This window comes from Squalius cephalus, assembly GCF_949319135.1.
Source record: "Squalius cephalus genome assembly, chromosome: 9".
NCBI classification, from domain to species: Eukaryota; Metazoa; Chordata; class Actinopteri; order Cypriniformes; family Leuciscidae; genus Squalius; species Squalius cephalus.
This window is the reverse complement of record NC_137130.1, coordinates 2,443,383-2,463,404: the sequence shown is the minus strand read 5'-3', so window position 1 is coordinate 2,463,404 and position 20,022 is coordinate 2,443,383. Positions and strand designations below refer to the sequence as shown.

At 35.6% G+C, this 20,022-nt stretch overlaps 2 protein-coding genes across 2 annotated transcripts in view; one reads left to right on the top strand and one right to left on the bottom strand.

Annotated features, from left to right (window-relative positions):
• Positions 1–10,688, bottom strand: part of tbc1d8 (TBC1 domain family member 8) — a 50,178-nt gene extending 39,490 nt beyond the window's left edge. Inside the window, exon 1 of the mRNA XM_079881877.1 lies at positions 10,208–10,688. Within this exon, the coding sequence (XP_079738003.1) occupies positions 10,208–10,334 (127 nt within the window). The 5' untranslated portion in view covers positions 10,335–10,688. The remainder of the gene's footprint in view (positions 1–10,207) is intronic.
• Positions 10,689–15,848: 5,160 nt separating this feature from the next.
• pdcl3 (phosducin-like 3) overlaps positions 15,849–20,022 on the top strand; it is a 7,744-nt gene continuing 3,570 nt past the window's right edge. The window contains exons 1-4 of the mRNA XM_079881918.1: positions 15,849–15,926; positions 16,951–17,068; positions 18,358–18,448; positions 19,619–19,762. Coding sequence (XP_079738044.1) covers positions 15,921–15,926; positions 16,951–17,068; positions 18,358–18,448; positions 19,619–19,762 — 359 coding nt within the window. The 5' untranslated portion in view covers positions 15,849–15,920. The remainder of the gene's footprint in view (positions 15,927–16,950; positions 17,069–18,357; positions 18,449–19,618; positions 19,763–20,022) is intronic.

The window sequence follows — 20,022 nt, the reverse complement described above, 5'->3', positions numbered from 1 at the left end:
AGTCAAAAGTCTTGTGGACACATATTTATTATGTGTTTTGTGTTCTTAAATCAGCAACTTTCATTTTATTTTTTTCCAATAACCACGCATAAACATTATTCTCTTAAAAATACAAACATCTACATGCACGTTGCTCGCATATTATGGTAGCCCTGTTTGTGCTATATAGAGTGAATTTACACCTTTGCCATTAACATGTTTATAAATAACTGAAAAAAGCACAAATATCAAGGCATGTCAGAACATCTCAAGGACCCCAAAAACAGCTTGGTCCCCAGAGGGTTAAAGGCTATGCGTGTGATGTGATAATGAGAACATAATTTGCCTCTGCCCTTTTCTCTTCAGAGAACCTGTTGCTATCCACCGAACCAGTGTTGTGGTTCTACGGCACTGAACTTGAATGTCACGGCCGAACACCACTAGGCTATTTTAGTAATCACACCATAACTTGACTATTTAAATAAAATGTTATATCAATATAGGCCTACATATTCTTTTTACTTTTCTTTTTTTATGGAAATTTCCTGGTAAAATGAAGGTAAAAAAAAAAATTTATTTTATATTTTATTTTGCCTTTCCACAGACCACCTGCAGTACCCTCACGGACCACTAGTGGTCCCCGGACCACAGTTTGGGAATGGCTGACCTAAGCTATAGATTGTGAAATTAAACATTTCTCGTTGTTAGTGTGTTTTTTAGTTAGCTTAGATAATAGCATAGCATACAGCTACCACATAATAACACTAAAACAGCTCACGTTAGCTATAAGTTATGGCGAGAAGAGATTTAGATCAGGCATACTACTGGCATACTAATGGGGTCCTAAGCTCGGACTCATCTCTTCAGTAGGACTCATTTGTTCACCACAACGGCGGCACATCTTGGATGGCAAGAGCGTCGAGGAGAGTTGAAGTCAGGTCAACTTTATGGTAATGAGCTATGGCGCGGTTTGGCGGCAACCAATGGGAATGTCGAAGGCTGAGAGGATTCCAGAAAACGCAGTCCTGTACACTTTGGTTCCGACCACATTAGTCCCCAAGCAAAATGGAGGAAAGGTTGATCATGTGAATTTGATAAGAAGGCGTGCAACACTATTTATAGACAACATTTTCATGCTTGCTTGTTTTTCAGCAGGAAAGCAAATTAGCCTAGCACTTAACCATGAACACAAAAGCCACACCACACAAATGGCTTTGAATTGGATTATTTAGTTAGCAAACATCTCACTATAATTGTTGAGTTCTTTCCATCGATCAATTTCTTACTTTTACATTTAAAAGATTCCACGAGGTTAGCTTAAACCCTACTTGTGGTCAGTCTGCACAAATAACGATCAACATGCTTGTTTGCTTTGCGGCCCCTTTAAAGGAGTGGTTGATTATGATATCACTTTTCTAACTTTAGTTAGTGTGTAATGTTGCTGTTTGAGCATAAACAACATCTGCAAAGTTACAACGCTCAAAGTTCAAAGCAAATGGAGATATTTGCTTTTAAAGAAATCGCTTTTTAAGGACTACAACAAACGGCTGGTAGAGACTACACCACATTCCTCCCGGGTTAGTGACATCACCAACCCTAGAATTTACATAAACCCCGCCCCCGGAACACGATTTATAGATTATCAAGACAGAATATGCTAATCAATGACTAGAAGATAACTACACATCAGCTTCATAAACTCATTCAGAAATGCCCTGTTGCTTCTACATGTTGTCACTTCTTGAGTCTCTCCATCATTGTCTGACTCCGGTTTGAACATAAAAGGCTAAAAGTTTTTGAAATGTTCAGTGCATGTGTGTGTGAGGTAAAACAACACAAGCTGTTGAAGCTCCGCCCCCTGTGCCGGGAGCAGCAGCTCATTTGCATTTAAAGGGACAGACACAAAAACGTTAGTTTTTGCTCACCCTCAAAAAGTGTCAACTTTAACATGCTATATAAAAATAGCATATATATATAGTTTATGCATTTTAAATATAATAATTTAAACAATGTAATAATTTAATGCAGAAACAATGAGCTCATTGAAGTAATGAATATTTGTTTGCTAACAAAATGATTATGACATTTAGAAAAATGTATCATTGGTGCAAGTTTGCGTCATCTGAAGTCATCGTGGGATAGGCTATATGTAAATACATACATAACAAAAATTATCTTATTGTCACCAAGGCTGCATTTACTTGATTAAAAGAAGAAGAAGACGACGACGACAATAGTGCTGAGTTCTGAAATCACATTTTCAAGAAACGGCTGATCTTTTTAGGCAACACTTGATCCATTAATACTAACGCTTTCCTTTCTCTTCTCTTCTACTCTATATCTATATATAAATATATCTAAAAAAAATAATACATGTACTGCGTTTGACCAAACTGGGAAGGGTCACAGCACTTGCATATTGTTGTCCTATTCTTAGCTGAACTGCTTCTATTGCTCTCCTCATTTGTAAGTCACTTTGGATAAAAGCGTCTGCTAAATGATTAAATGTAATGTGTTTGTGTGTGTGTGTTTGTGTGTGTGTGTGTGTGTGTGTGTGTGTGTGTGTATACACATACATAGCAACACATTCACACATTCACATAAGGACCTGTAGGAACTTTTTTTATTTGCACACATGCTGCAAAATAGATTTGAAAGTTCACACACACATCTATTTTTAATCGCACATGCATGTGAAACTCTCGCACTTTTGAGCCCTGCATCACACACTCACGCATTTTATGCTAATGCACATGACTTCAGTGCTTTACTGCGACTGCTGTCAGTTTACAGGTGCGCAACTGTGACCGTCCCTGTGCACTGCATGAGCTATTATAGTTTACCGCACTTCATATGACCCGTTTTAACATCAGCGTGACAAAGTTTCACTTTCCTATTTGAGCTGCGCCAGCCGAATCAGCACATGCAAAAGAGACCGCTGATAACACCACAGATAAAGAGTCCTGAAACACAGCAGAGTAAAGCTTGAGTTTACTGAAGTAAAAGCCTTTGTTTATGCAAAAACTGATTTAAACCTGAAAACATTTACATCATTATACATTATGAACTGCATGTCTTTCAATTGAGCTCCAAAAATAGTCAAATGACTCTTATGAGCTGATTCTTTTAATGAATCATTTAAAAGACTCTTGATTGAATTAACTCACTGAATCCATGAATATTGTGCAAAGAACAAGAGGCACATGGTGTTTTGGTTTTATAATCAATGAGGTTACGTTTAATATTCAGTAATATTATCGATTTTGACTGCACTGACTATCAAAATGAGAACAAAACTAAGTGAATTGAACTGAATAATGGCACTATTGTCTTCTTCTGTAGAGCTTCAGTTTACAGCTGAAATTGAATTTGTTTCATAATTGATGAACTTTGCACAGTTACTGAACTGAATTTTTTAAAAGCTGCTTTACAGCTGAATTGATGAACTTTGCAACATTAACAGCTATTTTCCTGTTTATAACAGTGAAGCTGCTTTGAAACGGTTGTATAACGCGCTATAGACGTCTCTGTGACTTGACGTACTCAATAGTTTTAAATTGCATCATTGATTGTGAATTGATTATGTCTCTCTCGGTGCTTAACAAGCAGGTCCTTTACTTACAACACATTTGAACACACAATCCTATCTTTGTTGGCTTTGAATCAAATGCTGATTCATCTGGTTAGTTGCAGCTGGCTGGTTTGGTTCATGGCTTACAACTCTATATATTGATGAATATTTTGGAGAAAATAAATGAAAAGTGGCGGCTGACTGCATCAAGTCACCTTTATAAAATACAGATCGTTTCAAAGCAGCTTTACAGGGAAATAATGATTCAATTCTGCTGTAAATTCAATTCTGATTTATAGATTATCAAGACAGAATATGCTAATCAATGACTAGAAGATAACTACACATCAGCTTCATAAACTCATCAACTAACCATTCAGAAATGTCCTGTTGCTTCTACATGTCGTCACTTCTTCTTGAGTCTCTCCATCATTGTCTGACTCCGCTTTGAACATAAAAGGCTAAAAGTTGTTGAAATTTTCAGTGCATGTGTGTGTGAGGTAAAAGGACACGAGTTCTTGAAGCTAGGTGTGTGACGGTTAGCATATAACCGTGAGACCGACGGTTATAGTTGAACACCGTCATTACAACTCTATAACCGCCAAAACCGTGTTATTAAAATATTTTTTACAAACATTTTTTATCATAGAGAATGTTTAAATACTAATTAAAACAATTGTTAACAGTCTGTGTTATTAATGGTCTACGTCGTTTCCAACTGTATTTGATTCTTTGCCAAGCGACCGCCAATCATTTGAGATAGAAATAAAAGCTATGACTATGATATAGTGATGTGCCATCATTATGAGATTTATTAAACAAATGAAAAACATTTGCAATAATAAACATTAGCAATGAACATTTGCAATCGGGAGACATGGTTTTTACCACTTAATGAAGTTTTGTTTTGTAAATCGTCAGACATGATTTTTACCACTTCATTAAGTTTTGCTTTGTAGAAAGCCTTTCTTTAAAGCGAATTTCGTTTTGTACAAATTGTATCTTAATTTTAATAAATGTTTCATCAACCAATTGCATGTATTTAATAAATATAGGAGACAATATAACCGTCACATGGAGGCTCCGATGCGGCGCGTTCACTTGCATTGCATTGTGAAGTTGAACTAGAGCGCATCTCATCGTAAATGAATGAAACTCAGCGTAGGCCTATGCCTCATACATTAGCATTAAATATCTTTGCTGCATCCTTTCTAGAACAGACAAGGGCTTTCTTGCGGCTCGCATCAGCAGAGCATTGCATCGTCCATAGACCGCAAAACAATCAGCGGATGGCGGGCGGTGCGGCTTCGAAATCTGGTCAAAAACCGTTGGTGCGGATGATGAGTTTTGTGATGCGGTTGCGGATGAAATAATACCCCATCCGCGTATCTCGATAACAACATTGAACACTACACAAATATTATTTTTATTCAAACTAAGTTGTCCTATAACAGACGAACGTCACGAACGTCGCAACCCCCCCCCCGACGACAACGGTTATGTTACGAACCGTCACATTTGACTCACGTCATAACCGCCATCACCAATTCTGAAACCGGCACACCCCTACTTGAAGCTCCGCCCCCTGTGCCGGAAGCAGCAGCTCATTTGCATTTAAAGGGACAGACACAAAAACGGTGCGTTTCTGCTCAACCTCAAAAAGTGACAATTTTAACATGCTATAAAAATATCTGTGGGGTATTTTGAGCTAAAACTTCACACACACACTCTGGGGACATCCGAGACTTATTTTACATCTTGTGAAAAGGGCATTATACCACCCCTTTAAGTGTCCTCAACTAAACAGGGAACTCCATCAGGTGACAGAAATGGAGAAAACAATCTTGAGAAACCTTTATAATCCTCCTGCAACAAGCAACGCTGGTGAACTGAAAGGAAAGAAGAAGAACTAAAGCATTTAGGAAGCACTTAAGAAGAAAAGGGCGTTGGAAGAAAAATCTGATTGAATGAAATCAATTATTTCTGTTTCTCAATGAAAAACACCTCAAAGGTCGCAAATGGGGTTTCTCAACCTTGTTGAATCTAGATATGTCCACATAGCATCACCAATAGTCACATGTCAAGCGCTCTTAATGAGGCCCTTTCAGAAAGTCTTGATTTTGTTTTTGAGGTCTACTATGTTTTCATGCTGGGTCGTTCAAGTTAATGACACCACAATCAAAATGAAAACAGTTAAAGTTCATTACGGACCCCAGGATCTCTCTTTAACACGAGCTAATGCAAATCACATTCTCTCACTTACGGCTCTCGCGTCGGCTTTGAACATATCGTTCCCTCTCTGCAGGACATGTTCCAGCTGATGGAGAAGTATAAGCTATTGTGTGATATAATAACAGCACCCGTTTTAAAGCTGATTTGACTGAACATGAACGTTCACAGAGACAATATAGCGCAGCAAAATAATGTGTACTGAGACAAGAACTGAGAAAGCACTGCTTATTCTGTTGCTTAAAGGGTTAGTTCAACTAAAAATATATTAATAATTTAATAAAAGGTCTTTGGAACGACATGAGGGAATTTGTAATAATTAATGACAGAATTTCCATTTTTGGTTGAACTACTAACCTTTTAAGCCTTTATTTAACATGTTGAAGAAAAATTAACTTTTTTTGGTTTTAAATATACTCAAAGATGCCAATATGAATGTAAATTGTTTAATTATTTTAGTATAGGCATGTCTAAAATGGCCATCTATATTAGCATGAAAGAAAAAAGTGAACAAAAGGTGATTATAATGATGTAATGGTGTTTGCCGCTATGATTAAATCAAGACTTCTGATTTATTTTCATTTTTATAAAGCTATGGATTGTCTCGTAGTTTGTTTGGTTTTTTTAAGTAGGAGTTTTGTGTTTCGTTGCTGAAAATGATCTCCATTTTTCACATCTTCTCTAATTTTGTAACTTTGATCATGTTTTTATACATTTAATTTTTCTGTAAATAATTTTTTTGTTTTTAAATCTTTCATTGTCAGAAGACTTCATAGCTTTTTAATTCAGTATCAGCTTTATTTCAGATGATTCTCTTTACTTTTTCTTTAGTAATTTTTTTTTCATATTGAGATCTCTTATTTGTGATTTTTCTGTCTGACACTCTTAAAAATAAAGGTTGCAAATGGGCTTCTACTAAAAAAAATAAAAAAATAAAAATCCTGCTTGAATGTTGATTATTTTCCCCATATTCTCCATTGTTGCGGCTCCTCTCTTCCCAGTCTGTCAGTAACGCTCTGTTTACTTCCTGTCTCTATGAAGCCCCTCCTTCTGAAGAGCACACTGTGCTCTGATTGGTCGGCTGGAGCAGTGTGTTGTGATTAGTCGAGCGCTTCGAGTGTGTTTGGGAAATGCCCCGCCCCTAATTACCATAACCACCAGTTTAACACACAAACTAACTCAACCAGGCCCCGCCCCTTTATTCTGCATATGAATTATAATGAGGAATAATGAGGAATTATAATCAGACTTTTTCACTCATAAAATAATTATGCTCTTTACAAAAGATCACAGTAAATCACAGACACAGTTAAGCTTATGATGAGCTGAATATCCTGAACCAATCAATCACGCTCAAATCAATGGAAACTTGTTTCCACCACAGAATAAAACTTTTTTTTTTTTAAAGTTCATTTTTATCTCGCAATTCTGACTTTTTATCTCAGAGTAGCATGATATAAAGTTGCAATTGCGAGTTATAAAGTCTGAATTGTGATATAAACTCGCAATTTGAGGAAAAAGGTCAGTAGAAAAAAAATGTCCTTTTTATAAATGTCCTTTATAAATCGCAATTGAGAGATTATATCTCACAATTGCAAGAAAAGATGTCAGAATTGTGAGATATAAACTTGCAATTGTGAGAAAAAAAGTCGCAATTAAAAAGTTGATATCTCGCAATTCTGAGTTTATATCTTGCAAACTGGCAGTAAAAAGCCCTTCACAATAAAAGCCCTTCATCAGAAAAGCACCAGATTGAAGATCATGTTAATTTCATGTTAAAGCATAAGAAATAAGAAATAAAAAATGTTAAGCACAAGAAAGGGTGTGAAGTTCTCCTCTTTCAACAGCTCTGTGTACACAAGAGTCTGCACACGCTCGATAAGCGTCTAATGTTTGCCATTCCTGCTCCGCTCTACAGAGAAAGAGAAAGAGGAGACGACGAATAACCGGCTCTTCTGAATTTCTCCAAGTTACAAACACAAACGTCCTCAGGGTGACGATACTCTTTACCGTCCAGATCTGACGAGACTGACGTGGACGAGCTTCAAACACAAGTGTCAAACAAACTCAAACTATTACTCTGATAGTGACATTAAAACAAATCTGTATTTGTAAATGAAACAAACCACGACAGTCACACGAGTGGCATGTGTTACAAGTACATAATGATGAAGGATTTCTGAAATTCAGCTTGAAAAATCAATTATATTTTGAAAATATATCGAGTTTTTAGCCTTATCTGAGCCTTATCTTTAGACAATCAGAGAATTTTTCTCCGAAAACATAAAAAATATATTTATTTTGAAAAAACAAATCAAACACATATATGTATTTATAAAAAATATGATTTAAAAATAAATAAATAAATAAATAAATAAATAAATAATAATAATAATAAATAATAAATAATTAAAAATAATAAAAAAATAAAAAAATAAATATATAAATATATATATATATATATATATATATATATATATAATGTTTTTGAAAAAAAATATCTTATTGTCACCAAGGCTGCATTTATTTGATTAAAATATATTTATATACAATTATTATTATTTTTTATTTATTTATTTATTTAATATGGACATAGCAATAACATTGGATATATTAGGGGTTGGCGATATAGCCTCAAAATTATATCACGATATTTTAAGAATATTTGCGATAATAATATTTATGACGATATATGACCATTTTTTTATTACATTTTTAAAATTGGGTAATTTTGTTGTTATGAGTTTACACAACACAAGGAAGCTTGATTTCAATCTTTAAATTAAATTGAAAAAAGTAGCAAAAATGTATTCAAAATAATAAAGATACAAATAAAGAGAAATAAAGAGAAAAGTGTTTGGGTCGGTCTCACACTAGTATTCAGAAATACTACAGAAACTGAATAAGATAATCAAATGTCAAATAACACTGATAGTCTTTTAGTCCTGACTAAATTAAATATATGCTATTAATTCTGATTTCTTATAATTAAAGCTATCGTTTGTTGTTTTGACGACAACATGCCTAAATAAAGGGGATTTCCGTTTTGACATATTTTTTGTTTCCCAAAAGAACCTTTCAGTGATCCCGTCTTAAAAGAGCCTTTTTTTAGTGTGAGGAACATTTAAACAAATCTAAAGAAACTTTTTCCACTATTTTAGGGTCTTAAAGGTAACCATTGAACCAGTGATGACAATAAAGCACCTTTATTATGAAGAGCGTATTAAATCTCACTTAGAGCAAAGGTTTGATGTTTAATGTCTGTCAGTTACAGACACATTAATAAGGGGAAAGTACAAGCTAATGTTCGAGCTTTATTATCTCCTCCTCATAAAGTTAAACTGACGAGAGGTAATTCTGCACAACAGGTTCAAATAAACGAAACTATGCGACCCATAATGCAAGAGAACACTGTTGAGCTTCACTGAGCTTCAGTCATCTGTGTCCTCACTGAAGTCTCGCCTTAAAAACTGTGCAAGTGGGAATCGACGTGGAAAGAAATAAAACTGCAGAAATGAATGAATCTCTATTGTTTAGTGAGAGGGAATGTTTATTAGATGTATTTGCTTCCCTGTCTTCCCACATCTTTTCCAGCTTTCGCAAAGCCACACACACTTGCATGCGTTTGTAAAATCATAATTCTGACATAAATAGTCAAAATTATGACTTACTAAGTCATATTTATGACATAAAAATCTGAAATTATAACATAGAAATGAATAATTTCAACTTTATCTTATAATTTCGACTTTTTATCGAATTAGAATGACATAATTTCAGCCTTTTAATCTAATAATTATAACTTATGACTTAGAGTGTCATCATTTTGATCTTTATATCGTAATTTTGACTTTTTATATCATTAATTTATAACCTAAATTAATGTAAAATTAATCATATCATTTTTTATATTATATCATGATTTTGAATTTTTTATGACACATGACAATTAATGCCATAATTTTTACTTGGTATGTCATACTTTCGACTTTTATGATTTTGACTTAATTAGTATATCATCCTTTTAACTTTATCATAATTTTGACTTTTTGTACCATTGTAACATAAAAGTCATAATTATGACTTGGCATATAGGACTAATTTCGTATTGTCGTATCATAATAATGAATTAATATGTCATAATTTTGTCTTTTTTGTGCCAAAAGTAATATTTATCCCCTATGTGGTGCAAATGGACTCCCATAGAAACTGTTCTGCATGTTTGTTTTGATATTTTCCATGTTGTTCTCTTGTAAGGAAACTCCCAGCAGAGACAAAAGGAAAACCAGGATGCAACTGTTGCCTCGGATCTGCTAGACAAAAGACTGAACTTTCCTTCAGAGCGAGTGTGTATTATGAGCCCAAGGTTCTCGCCAGTCATGTTATGATTATTATTATCATCATCATCACCTATATGTTCGGACTCACCTGTGATTTTCCCCCCCGAGTCTCCGTGTCCTCTTCGGTGCTGCAGGAGGAAATAACCGTTGGATTTGTCCGTAACCCAAAGCTTGAGCGCGTTTTTCAGCACAACTTCTTCAGGAGTGATCCACATCCTCTCACACACACACGGCTTGTGTTGTTGTTGTTTCTAGTACACACTCGCAGGCTCATATTCCGCCCATAACTGCAGTTCCTCTTTTAGGCGAATGTTTATTTCCGCTTTTTTCCAGCCTTTCCTGCTCGCGGTTCCGGCGAGGGAAGTTTCATTTCACGTATATCCTCCTTCACGTATAAGATCTCACAAAAAATACTTATCGGTATCAGCTGATCGGTGCGCAGACTGACAGGAATTCTCGACGCTTTTATAACTGATAATTAACTTTAATTTCGCAAAAATACTGTCTCTCTACTACCTGACAGACTTCAGTTGGAATCACAACCGCTCCAATCAGAAAAAACTCTTTGCCTGTCAATCATTTGCGTGCTCGGGTTTGCTGACCTGTATTTGAGGGCGGGGCTTTAGGGAAATGGGCGGGGCGACAACTGGACTCTTTTCACAGACTGATGACGCGATTTAACCACACAGTCTATGGTTTTAGAGCAGTTAAAAATGACAGAGCCATATAGATGGACACCCACATCATGGCTTTTAACCAAGTGGCAACCTGCCAGTCTCTCTCTCTTGAATCCAACACGGAAGTGACTTAAACTGCAGTTCATCGACTGGCCGCTAGAGACCGGCTGCAAAAGAGAGTCAATTAGACCCCATGTTAAAGGGATAGTTCACTTTGAAATTAAATTTTGGTATGTTTTAGCTTACCTCAAGGGCATCCAAGATGTAGGTGTCTTTTTTTCCGCAGTAGTTTCAGTTTTGATATTTTTAGGTCAAACCATTCTTGTCTGACAGTCATATAATGCAGGTCTATGGTCACTATCTCAAAAAGCATGCACAGAGTCGAAATTAAAACAATTCCCCATCGTCCAAATTAAACAATTCCCCATCGTAAGTACACATTGATGGCCGAAACGAGCGGTTTGTGTGAGAAAACGAACAGTATTTATATTGTTTTTACCTTTTGTAACACAGCCATGTCCAAGTGATCTGAGGGCGCGCGCGCATCCTGGTGTGTGACGTGTGTGCAGACTGGTGCATAGATATATATACACTAGATGTTGCCTTGTCTACGGCAGTTCATTGGAACGAATGTCTTTAAGGCGACATCTAGTGTATATATCTATGCACCAGTCTGCGCTCACGTCACACACCAGGATGCGCTCGCGCCCTCAGATCACTTGGACGTGGCTGTGTTACAAGAGGTAAAAACAATATAAATACTGTTCGTTTTCTCACACAAACCGCTCGTTTCGTGTCTTAGGCCATCAATGTGTACTTACGATGGGGAATTGTTTAATTTGGACGATGGGGAATTGTTTAATTTGGATTCTGTGCATGCTCTTTGAGACAGTGACCATAGACCTGCATTAAATGACTGACAGACAAGAACGGTTTGACCTAAAAATATAAAAATTGAAACTACTGCGGAAACAAAGACACCTACATCTTGGATGCCCTTCAGGTAAGCTAAAACATACCCAAATTTAATTTCAAAGTGAACTATCCCTTTAAAATGCTCAACTTTACAGCAGAAAAATATGTGTTTACAGCCTGGTGCAAAAAATGGTTTTGGTCTATATAGCTTTTTTTTCCCTTCATGACAACTGTGAGTGAATTTTTTTAATAACGTTTAAATTATATTAAGCCTTAACGTTGTGCATAATTAAGGGCGTGGCCACTTGAGTGACAGGTGTATTGCCGCTGATGTCACGTTTGTCTGCTGTCTGTTAGCGTCACGTCACCTCAGCTAGTCCGCCTTTTTTTTCCATTTTTGGTTATCTGGGAGTGACACGCTGCCAAGATGGCGACGGCCGGCTCCGCCCACTCTGGGCTTCAAAAATGCTCTTCAGAAACCAATGGGTGACGTCACGGACACTAGCCATATTTTTTTACAGTCTATGGTTTTAACGGTCATCAGCATCGTAAATCTTAAAAGTTTTTTATATTTTCATTAAAAAAATGTATTTATAACACTATACTTTGTAATATTTCCATCAAATTACAAAAAACTAGTTAACGCTGCTGTGAGCGTTTTACCGGCTGTGGTGGGAGTGACGGTAAAGTTGACATCTTTCTCTCTTCCAACTAAGACATCTTTCTCTCTTCCGTTTTCAATCTCACTCAATTTTTTCCTCATTTTGAAAGTTGTGTTTCCTCGAAGTTTACCCAACTATGACGACTTACGCTTCCCGGAAATGTGAAAAGGGTCAATTCAGTGACCAATCAACAGCCGCTCCAATTTACAAACCTCTCTGCCTGTCAATCATTTGCTTGGGTTAGCTGACCTGTATTTGAGGGCGGGGCTTTAGATAGATGGGGCGGGGCCACTGATCTGTATAATGACTGGATAGCTCATGATGTCATAAACAGTGAAGCCACCGCGCCGCCATATTGGTATTCTCTAGTGAGCTGAATCAATAGGAAATGTTATGATTTGACTGAGAAAACATTGCCTAACGAGACACTGCTTTTAAATCTAAAGTCTCCCTGTACATTCTTACAACGCAAACATCCTAAGCATTTAAACGGGTATTTGTTTAAAGTGTAAATTGCTTTGATACTGGGGAGAGGAGCTTGGAGAGTGTGTGTCTAGGCGAACCGCAGGTGTCAGTAATGAAGAAGTGTTTTATTTTGTGATTTGCCCTTTGAATGAATTAGAAGCAGCTTACCTCCTCGTTAAAATACACGTTTAAAATATAATATATAATATGTCCAGTGTTCACTTATGGGACTTCCGTGTAGCTTAAGATCAGTGGTATAGCTAGTTAAAACCCCAAAACGTTAACTAAAACGGCAATTTCTTTGCAAAAGGAATAAAAAGCTATACGAGAACACTAGTCGGTCTTCACAGGCAAGAAAAACAGTTTGATACTATTAATTAAATAGTGAATGCTAAAGACCTATATTTTTGTGAATTGGTGAATATTCAGGTGAATATTGTTTTGTGGCCACGAATTAATAATACCTCAGCACGTTTTACTAATTTGCACCCTCGTTTTACTATATTGTAGCCACGTTGTAATTCGTTAAATCAAAATGAGGGAGGAAATCAATATAATGCCCTTTTCACAAGATGTAAAATAAGTCTCTGATGTCCCCAGAGTGTGTGTGTGAAGTTTTAGCTCTAAATACCCCACAGATATTTTTATATAGCATGTTAAAATTGTCACTTTTTGAGGGTGAGCAAAAACGCACCGGTTCTGTGTGTGTCCCTTTAAATGCAAATGAGCTGCTGCTCCCGGCACAGGGGGCGGAGCTACAACAGCTCGTGTCCTGAACATTTCTAAAACTTTTAGCCTTTTATGTTCAAACCGGAGTTAGACCATTTCTGAATGGTTAGCTGATGAATTTATGTAGCTTATGTCTCATTGATTAGCATATTCTGTCTTGATAATCTATAAATCGTGTTCAGGGGGCGGGGTTTATGTACATTTTAGGGTTAATGATGTCACTAACCCGGGAGGAATGTGGTGTAGTCTCTACCAGCCGTAAAAAGCGATTTCTTTAAAAGCAAATATCTCCCTTTGCTTTGAACTTTGAGTGTTGTAACTTTGCAGATGTTGTTTATGCTCAAACAGCAACATTACACACTAGCTAAAGTTAGAAAAGTGAAATCATATTCAACCACCCCTATAATACAAATTGTATGGGTTATTGTAAGTATTGGTAAACGGACTCTGCACGAAGCTCTTTTGAAGCTGTCAAATGGTGTCGCTATTGAACACTTAATTGTGAATATTGCTGCTCTGAGGTTTCTTATAGGCTACTGTTGAGTTTTTTTTTTTTGAAGAAGAAGAAGAAGAAGAAACATTACTCTTGCCTCGGAAAACAACACGGGAATAGCGGCAATTGTGCATATAAGTTACTACCTATAGGCCTTGAATTACATCCTGTGGGCAGTTTAGAACGTCATGAGCCATCCAGTCATTATATAGATCAGTGGGCGGGGCCTTCACGGGATGGGCGGTCTAGTTCAGTGACCGATTAAGCACTTATAATTATTTATTTCAGTATATTTTTATTAATAATTGTATTATATTTAGTGCTGGGCAACGATTAATCGCGATTAATCACATCCAAAATAATAGTTTGTGTTTACATAATATGTGTTTGTACTGTGTATAATTATTTTGTAGCCTATATATAAATACACACACGCATGTATATATTTAAGAAAAATATTTTATATTTATATATAAATTATGCATAAATATATATACAGTATAAACATGCAAATATGTCTTAAATATATACATGCATATGTGTATTTATATATACAAAATAATTATAAACAGAACACACACATATATTATGTAAACACAAACTTTTATTTTGGATGTGATTAATCGCGATTAATCGTTGCCCAGCACTTTATTATAATATTTATATGCAAATGAACAGAGGGAAATGAGAGAAGTGTCCATTTATTTTATGATTGTATTTATACCTAATTATTTTGTTGTGAATTAAGATTGTTGTTAAAAAAGAATATATATATATATTATTTATTTATAATATCAAAACATAACATCAAACATTACAAAATACCTTAAAAGAGCGTCACAAAAACACACTTTTACTCATTTTATAAATAGAAATATATAACTACCTAAAATGTTTATTATGATTAATGTTTTTATTTTGTTGCCTTTGATTATGAGTTCATTCAAAAAAATCTAAATTTTTGGATATATTGCTTTATTTTGTTTTCTGAAACAGTAAATACGGGCTTTTGGGTAATATGCTTTCAGTGAACAAGACATTTGGCAGATGACAGTAAAATCTCAATCTTTTTGGATGCACTAAATCTTACAAACTGAAAGATTAAAAGTTAAATGCATGAACAAGGAAAACATTCGTATCTCGAAGAAGCAATAGCATAAAAGCAAAGTAGAGTAAACACATTAAAGTACATAGAAGAAAAGCACCGTTAAATCACATCTTTACAAGCGTTCGTAAAGAATCAAAAACCAGGTACTTTTGTATTGTGTATAAGTCTGGGAGATAAAATGAGCTACAACATATTCAAGAGATAAATGATCAGGATTTTCATAATAAAAATACCTAGTAGATCAAATGAGTGGTTTACTTCAGTAGGACTAAAATAAAGGAACTTAAATCAGCCCAAAACTGATTTATTACAATCTTTTAAAAATTACAATTCTTACAAAACTGTTATATTACAATCAAAAAGTAAATGCAAGTCTGTCACACCTGTCACGTGGTTTGATTGACAGCGCTATCTGGACATTATCAGCTGCAATACAACGCCATATATGGGCATTCAGAAACAAGGCGGAAAACGGTGCAACCCTGAATATCGTCCTACACACTTCTGTTCCGCTCCAGATTAAATGTGCGTATTAATCGTCTTGTGCAAACATATTTTTAAATATATTTTTTATCGTGTCGCTAAAGTATTTATTGTGATTTAACAGCCATTTTTCTTTATAAAACTGACAAAAAGGAGGATGTTTTGTATATTTTATGTTACGGATGCAGCTTGTGTTCGGCCGGAAGAGAATGAGGAGCGCTCCTTCTGTTTCCGGCGCGGTGAGAGCAGAGGAGTGATTCACAGCAGAGATGCAGGTTTGTGTGATTAATAACCAAATATGTTGTTTATTTCACGTTATATTGGACTTGAAATGATCGTTGATTTTCTCGATGGGTTAGAGCAGTTTCTGGAGATGCTGGTTATGATGAGGACGATAGTTTAGTAAAGATCTTTTGACTAGTAACTGTTTTAATCTAACTTACTCCTACAAACTGAGGAAAAAAGGGATCTGTATGTTTACATTGTGTGTGTGTGTTATTCATGGGTTGGTATTACACTGTAAAAAAAACATTTTTAGAAGTTGTAAACCAAAAAATTAGTACGTTTTATAAGAAAATGCTGTTTCGTTTGTTCTACATTCAATAATTTAACGTTTAATTTAGTGTTACTTGCCTTTACTAACTGTTCGTGACATTTACTAGCTATTTCTGAGTGAAAATGATCAAAAATAACAATTTTTCGCTGTGATATTGATGACCAAAGGGAATATCAAGGAATATTTATATTGAATATTGACCTGAAAAGGCCATATAAATGAGTACAATAATGAAAATCATGGATATTTTTGTAAGGAATATAAATGTTTGTAGTTTTGCTCTGCGCTAACATACTATTTCATCAGTTATTAGTAGACTAAAGCTTGAGTGCAGTCTGTTGAGGGCAGGGTTATTACACTTTACTAAAACCATTGTTAAGTGAAATGATATAAAAAAACAAAGCAACATCTCTAATTTGTCTAGTTTATATTGATGTTCTGAAATAACAAACTAAATCTGAAATAAAAATGAATAAACTGTATAAAACTAAAATGACAAACAACAAAATGGTTGAAATTAAATTGAAGTATTAAAAACTATATGATACAAAATATCACTGAGGGTCTTATTGGAGACACCGATTAGTGTAATTATTTAAATGCATTATTGATTGAAACCCAGTCATGAATATGACGCCTGAAGTCATGTAAACTGCTCTGTGAACTCTCAAACTGAAGTTGTCATTTTTCCGGCGTGTGGTCGATCACATCCCGTCTCTGAATGTGTTTTATTGTGAGTGTAGGACCCGAACGCAGATACCGAGTGGAATGACATCCTCAGGAGGAAAGGTATTCTTCCTCCTAAAGAAAAACCGGAGGAGGAGGAAGAGGACGAGCAGCTTCATCAGCCTCAGTCTGTTGGTAAGAGGAGTTTTTACACTGTTTCAGGGTGTCTTAAAAACTATTAAAAGTTGATAAATTCAATTTAGAGAAAATGAAGCCCCTTAAAAAGTATTAAATGACAATTAAATTTTGTATCATCTTTTCATTATCTATATTTGTCCAAAGAATTGCATTAATTTGTCAAGTAATTCTCATGTGCTTCGTTCCCAACCTTCTGAATTATGTTGCATTGATAAGGAGTTATCACAAACTAAGAGTGTTTAGTTGTGCTATCTTACAATCAATATATAAAGAAATGTAAGTAAAAGTGTCGCTGATGTAACCGGTTAAAACTTGAAGTGGCGATGAGGTCTTAAAGGAGAACTCCGGTCAATTTTAACATTGAGCTCATTTTTTTGTACATTTGGAGTGCTGTCAGTACAGAGAACAACGACAAAAATCGGTGTTGCCTACACCGAGTTATTCTATTTTTAAAATTTGCACCCTGTTGACTTCAATGGGGCAAGTTTTAAACCTGCTTTTAGCCTCTTAACATCCTTGATGTGTCATTACAAGTGCACAGAAAATGTGAGTGATTCCTTCTGAGTGAACACGAGTGAGTCTGACTGCAGTAGATGTGAAAGATATGTATAAAAATTGTTATTTAAGCCAGCGCAAATACCTTTGTTTACATCCTGTTTTTCGGTTGAAGTCCAAAGTAGTCGATTGCCGAGTTCACGCGCGTGATCATAGGTATTAAACCTATGCGTGTGAACTCTGCAATCGACTACTTTGGACTTCAACCGAAAAACAGGATGTAAACAAAGGTATTTGCGCTGGCTTAAATAACATAATTTTTATACATATCTTTCACATCTACTGCAGTCAGACTCACTCGTGTTCACTCAGAAGGAATCACTCACATGACCTGTGCACTTGTAATGACACATCAAGGATGTTAAGAGGCTAAAAGCAGGTTTAAAACTTGCCCCATTGAAGTCAACAGGGTGCAAATTTTAAAAATAGAATAACTCGGTGTAGGCAACACCGATTTTTGTCGTTGTTCTCTGTATTGACAGCACTCCAAATGTACAAAAAAATGAGCTCAATGTTAAAATTGACCGGAGTTCTCCTTTAAAATGAATGGAAAGAGTCTTAAAAAAGGTATTAAATTTAACTCTGTGATTCCTGTATATACCCTGAGTTAACTTCACACAGTTATAGTTTAAATGTTGTTTTTGCTGCTCCTTGTCATCAGATAATCGGGTTTGTTTATTCTGAACCCTGTGAATGTGGAGTACGTGAGCTCGTATTCTGTTCTTTTGCAGTGAAGACTTATGAGAGCATGACTCTGGAGGAGCTGGAGGAAAATGAAGATGAGTTCAGCGATGAGGATGAACTCGCCATGGAGATGTACAGGTACATATTGAAGAAATCCACCATTATCTTTTAGTCCCTTTAACAGTGTTTTTGTGTTAACAGTGTTATCCAACTCAATTGAGTGCAATAAGCCTTTTTACAATTTATGCGCATTTTAGCGTTTCCATCCAGCGTTAAAATGCATGTGATCTCCCAAAATGGAAATAAAAATAGGTGGCTATTTACACTGAACTATAGACTAAAAACTTGAACTGTCCTACAGCTGCTGCACACACACTTCTATTCAAGGGTAACTCTCACCAAAATGCAACCTAGGGTCTTTTTGTGAATCTACCCGAGGCAGACTTTCGTGTAAAAGCATAATTAGAATGGAAACGCCACTTTTAAGATTGATTGTTTTGGGTCAAATTGCCTTGTGAATGGGAGTGAATGGGGCACTTCTATGATAGCATCAAAAATCACTATTTTTAAAACACTAATGCGGCTCGACACAACATGAAACTGTGCTGGAAGTATCATCAGCGGCTCTACACATGAACTCCAGCATTGAGAACAGTGTGTGTGTACACAGAGTTTACTAAAAAGTCAAAACTAGTCGATCTCCGAATGTGAATGAACTGACTCAGAATTTTATTATTGCTTCTTATATGAGGATCCTTTTTCAAATACAAGATCAATATTGATTTTCACTAACGACAAAACAACAAATGATCCGTGAATTTATATGGAACTAAGCTTTAGGAGCTTTCCATCTTTACTCTCCTCCCTGTTACGTTGCATTCGGAGATCGACTATTTTTGACTGTCAAAACACCGGCGGACACAGCTTCAGTGAGTTGATCAAAATCTTTCTTTGTAGTAAACTCTGTGTACACAAACACTGTTCTCAATGCTGGAGTTCATGTGTAGAGCCCCTGGTGACACTTCCAGCACAGTTTCATGTTGTGTCGAGCCGCATTAGTGTTTTAAAAATAGCCATTTTTGATGCTATCATAGTCGTGACCCATTCACTCCCATTCACAAGGCAATTTGACCGAAAACGAAAATACTGTCCAACTTAAAAGTGGCGTTTCCATCCTAATTATGCTTTTAAACGAAAGTTTGCCTCGGGTAGATTAACAAAAAGACCCTAGGTTGCAATTTGGGCGAGAGTTATCCTTTCAGGTAATGAAAGAGCAGTAATTATTTGTGCATGGTCTCTCTCTGGCAGACAGAAGAGAATTGCAGAGTGGAAAGCGAACCAGATAAAGAACGCGTTTGGGGAGTTGAATGAGATCTCGGGTCAGGATTACGTGAAGGAAGTGAATGAAGCTGGAGCTGGAATCTGGGTGGTGCTGCATCTCTACAAACCAGGGTGATTTTACACATCAACTTTTGCAGACAGTACTTTATATATATGCATTTATTATAATTTAGATATATGCATTCATTATAATTTAGATATATGCATTTATTATAATTTATATATATGCATTTATTATAATTTAGATATATGCATTCATTATAATTTAGAAATATGCATTCATTATAATTTAGATATATGCATTTATTATAATTTAGATATATGCATTCATTATAATTTAGAAATATGCATTCATTATAATTCAGATATAT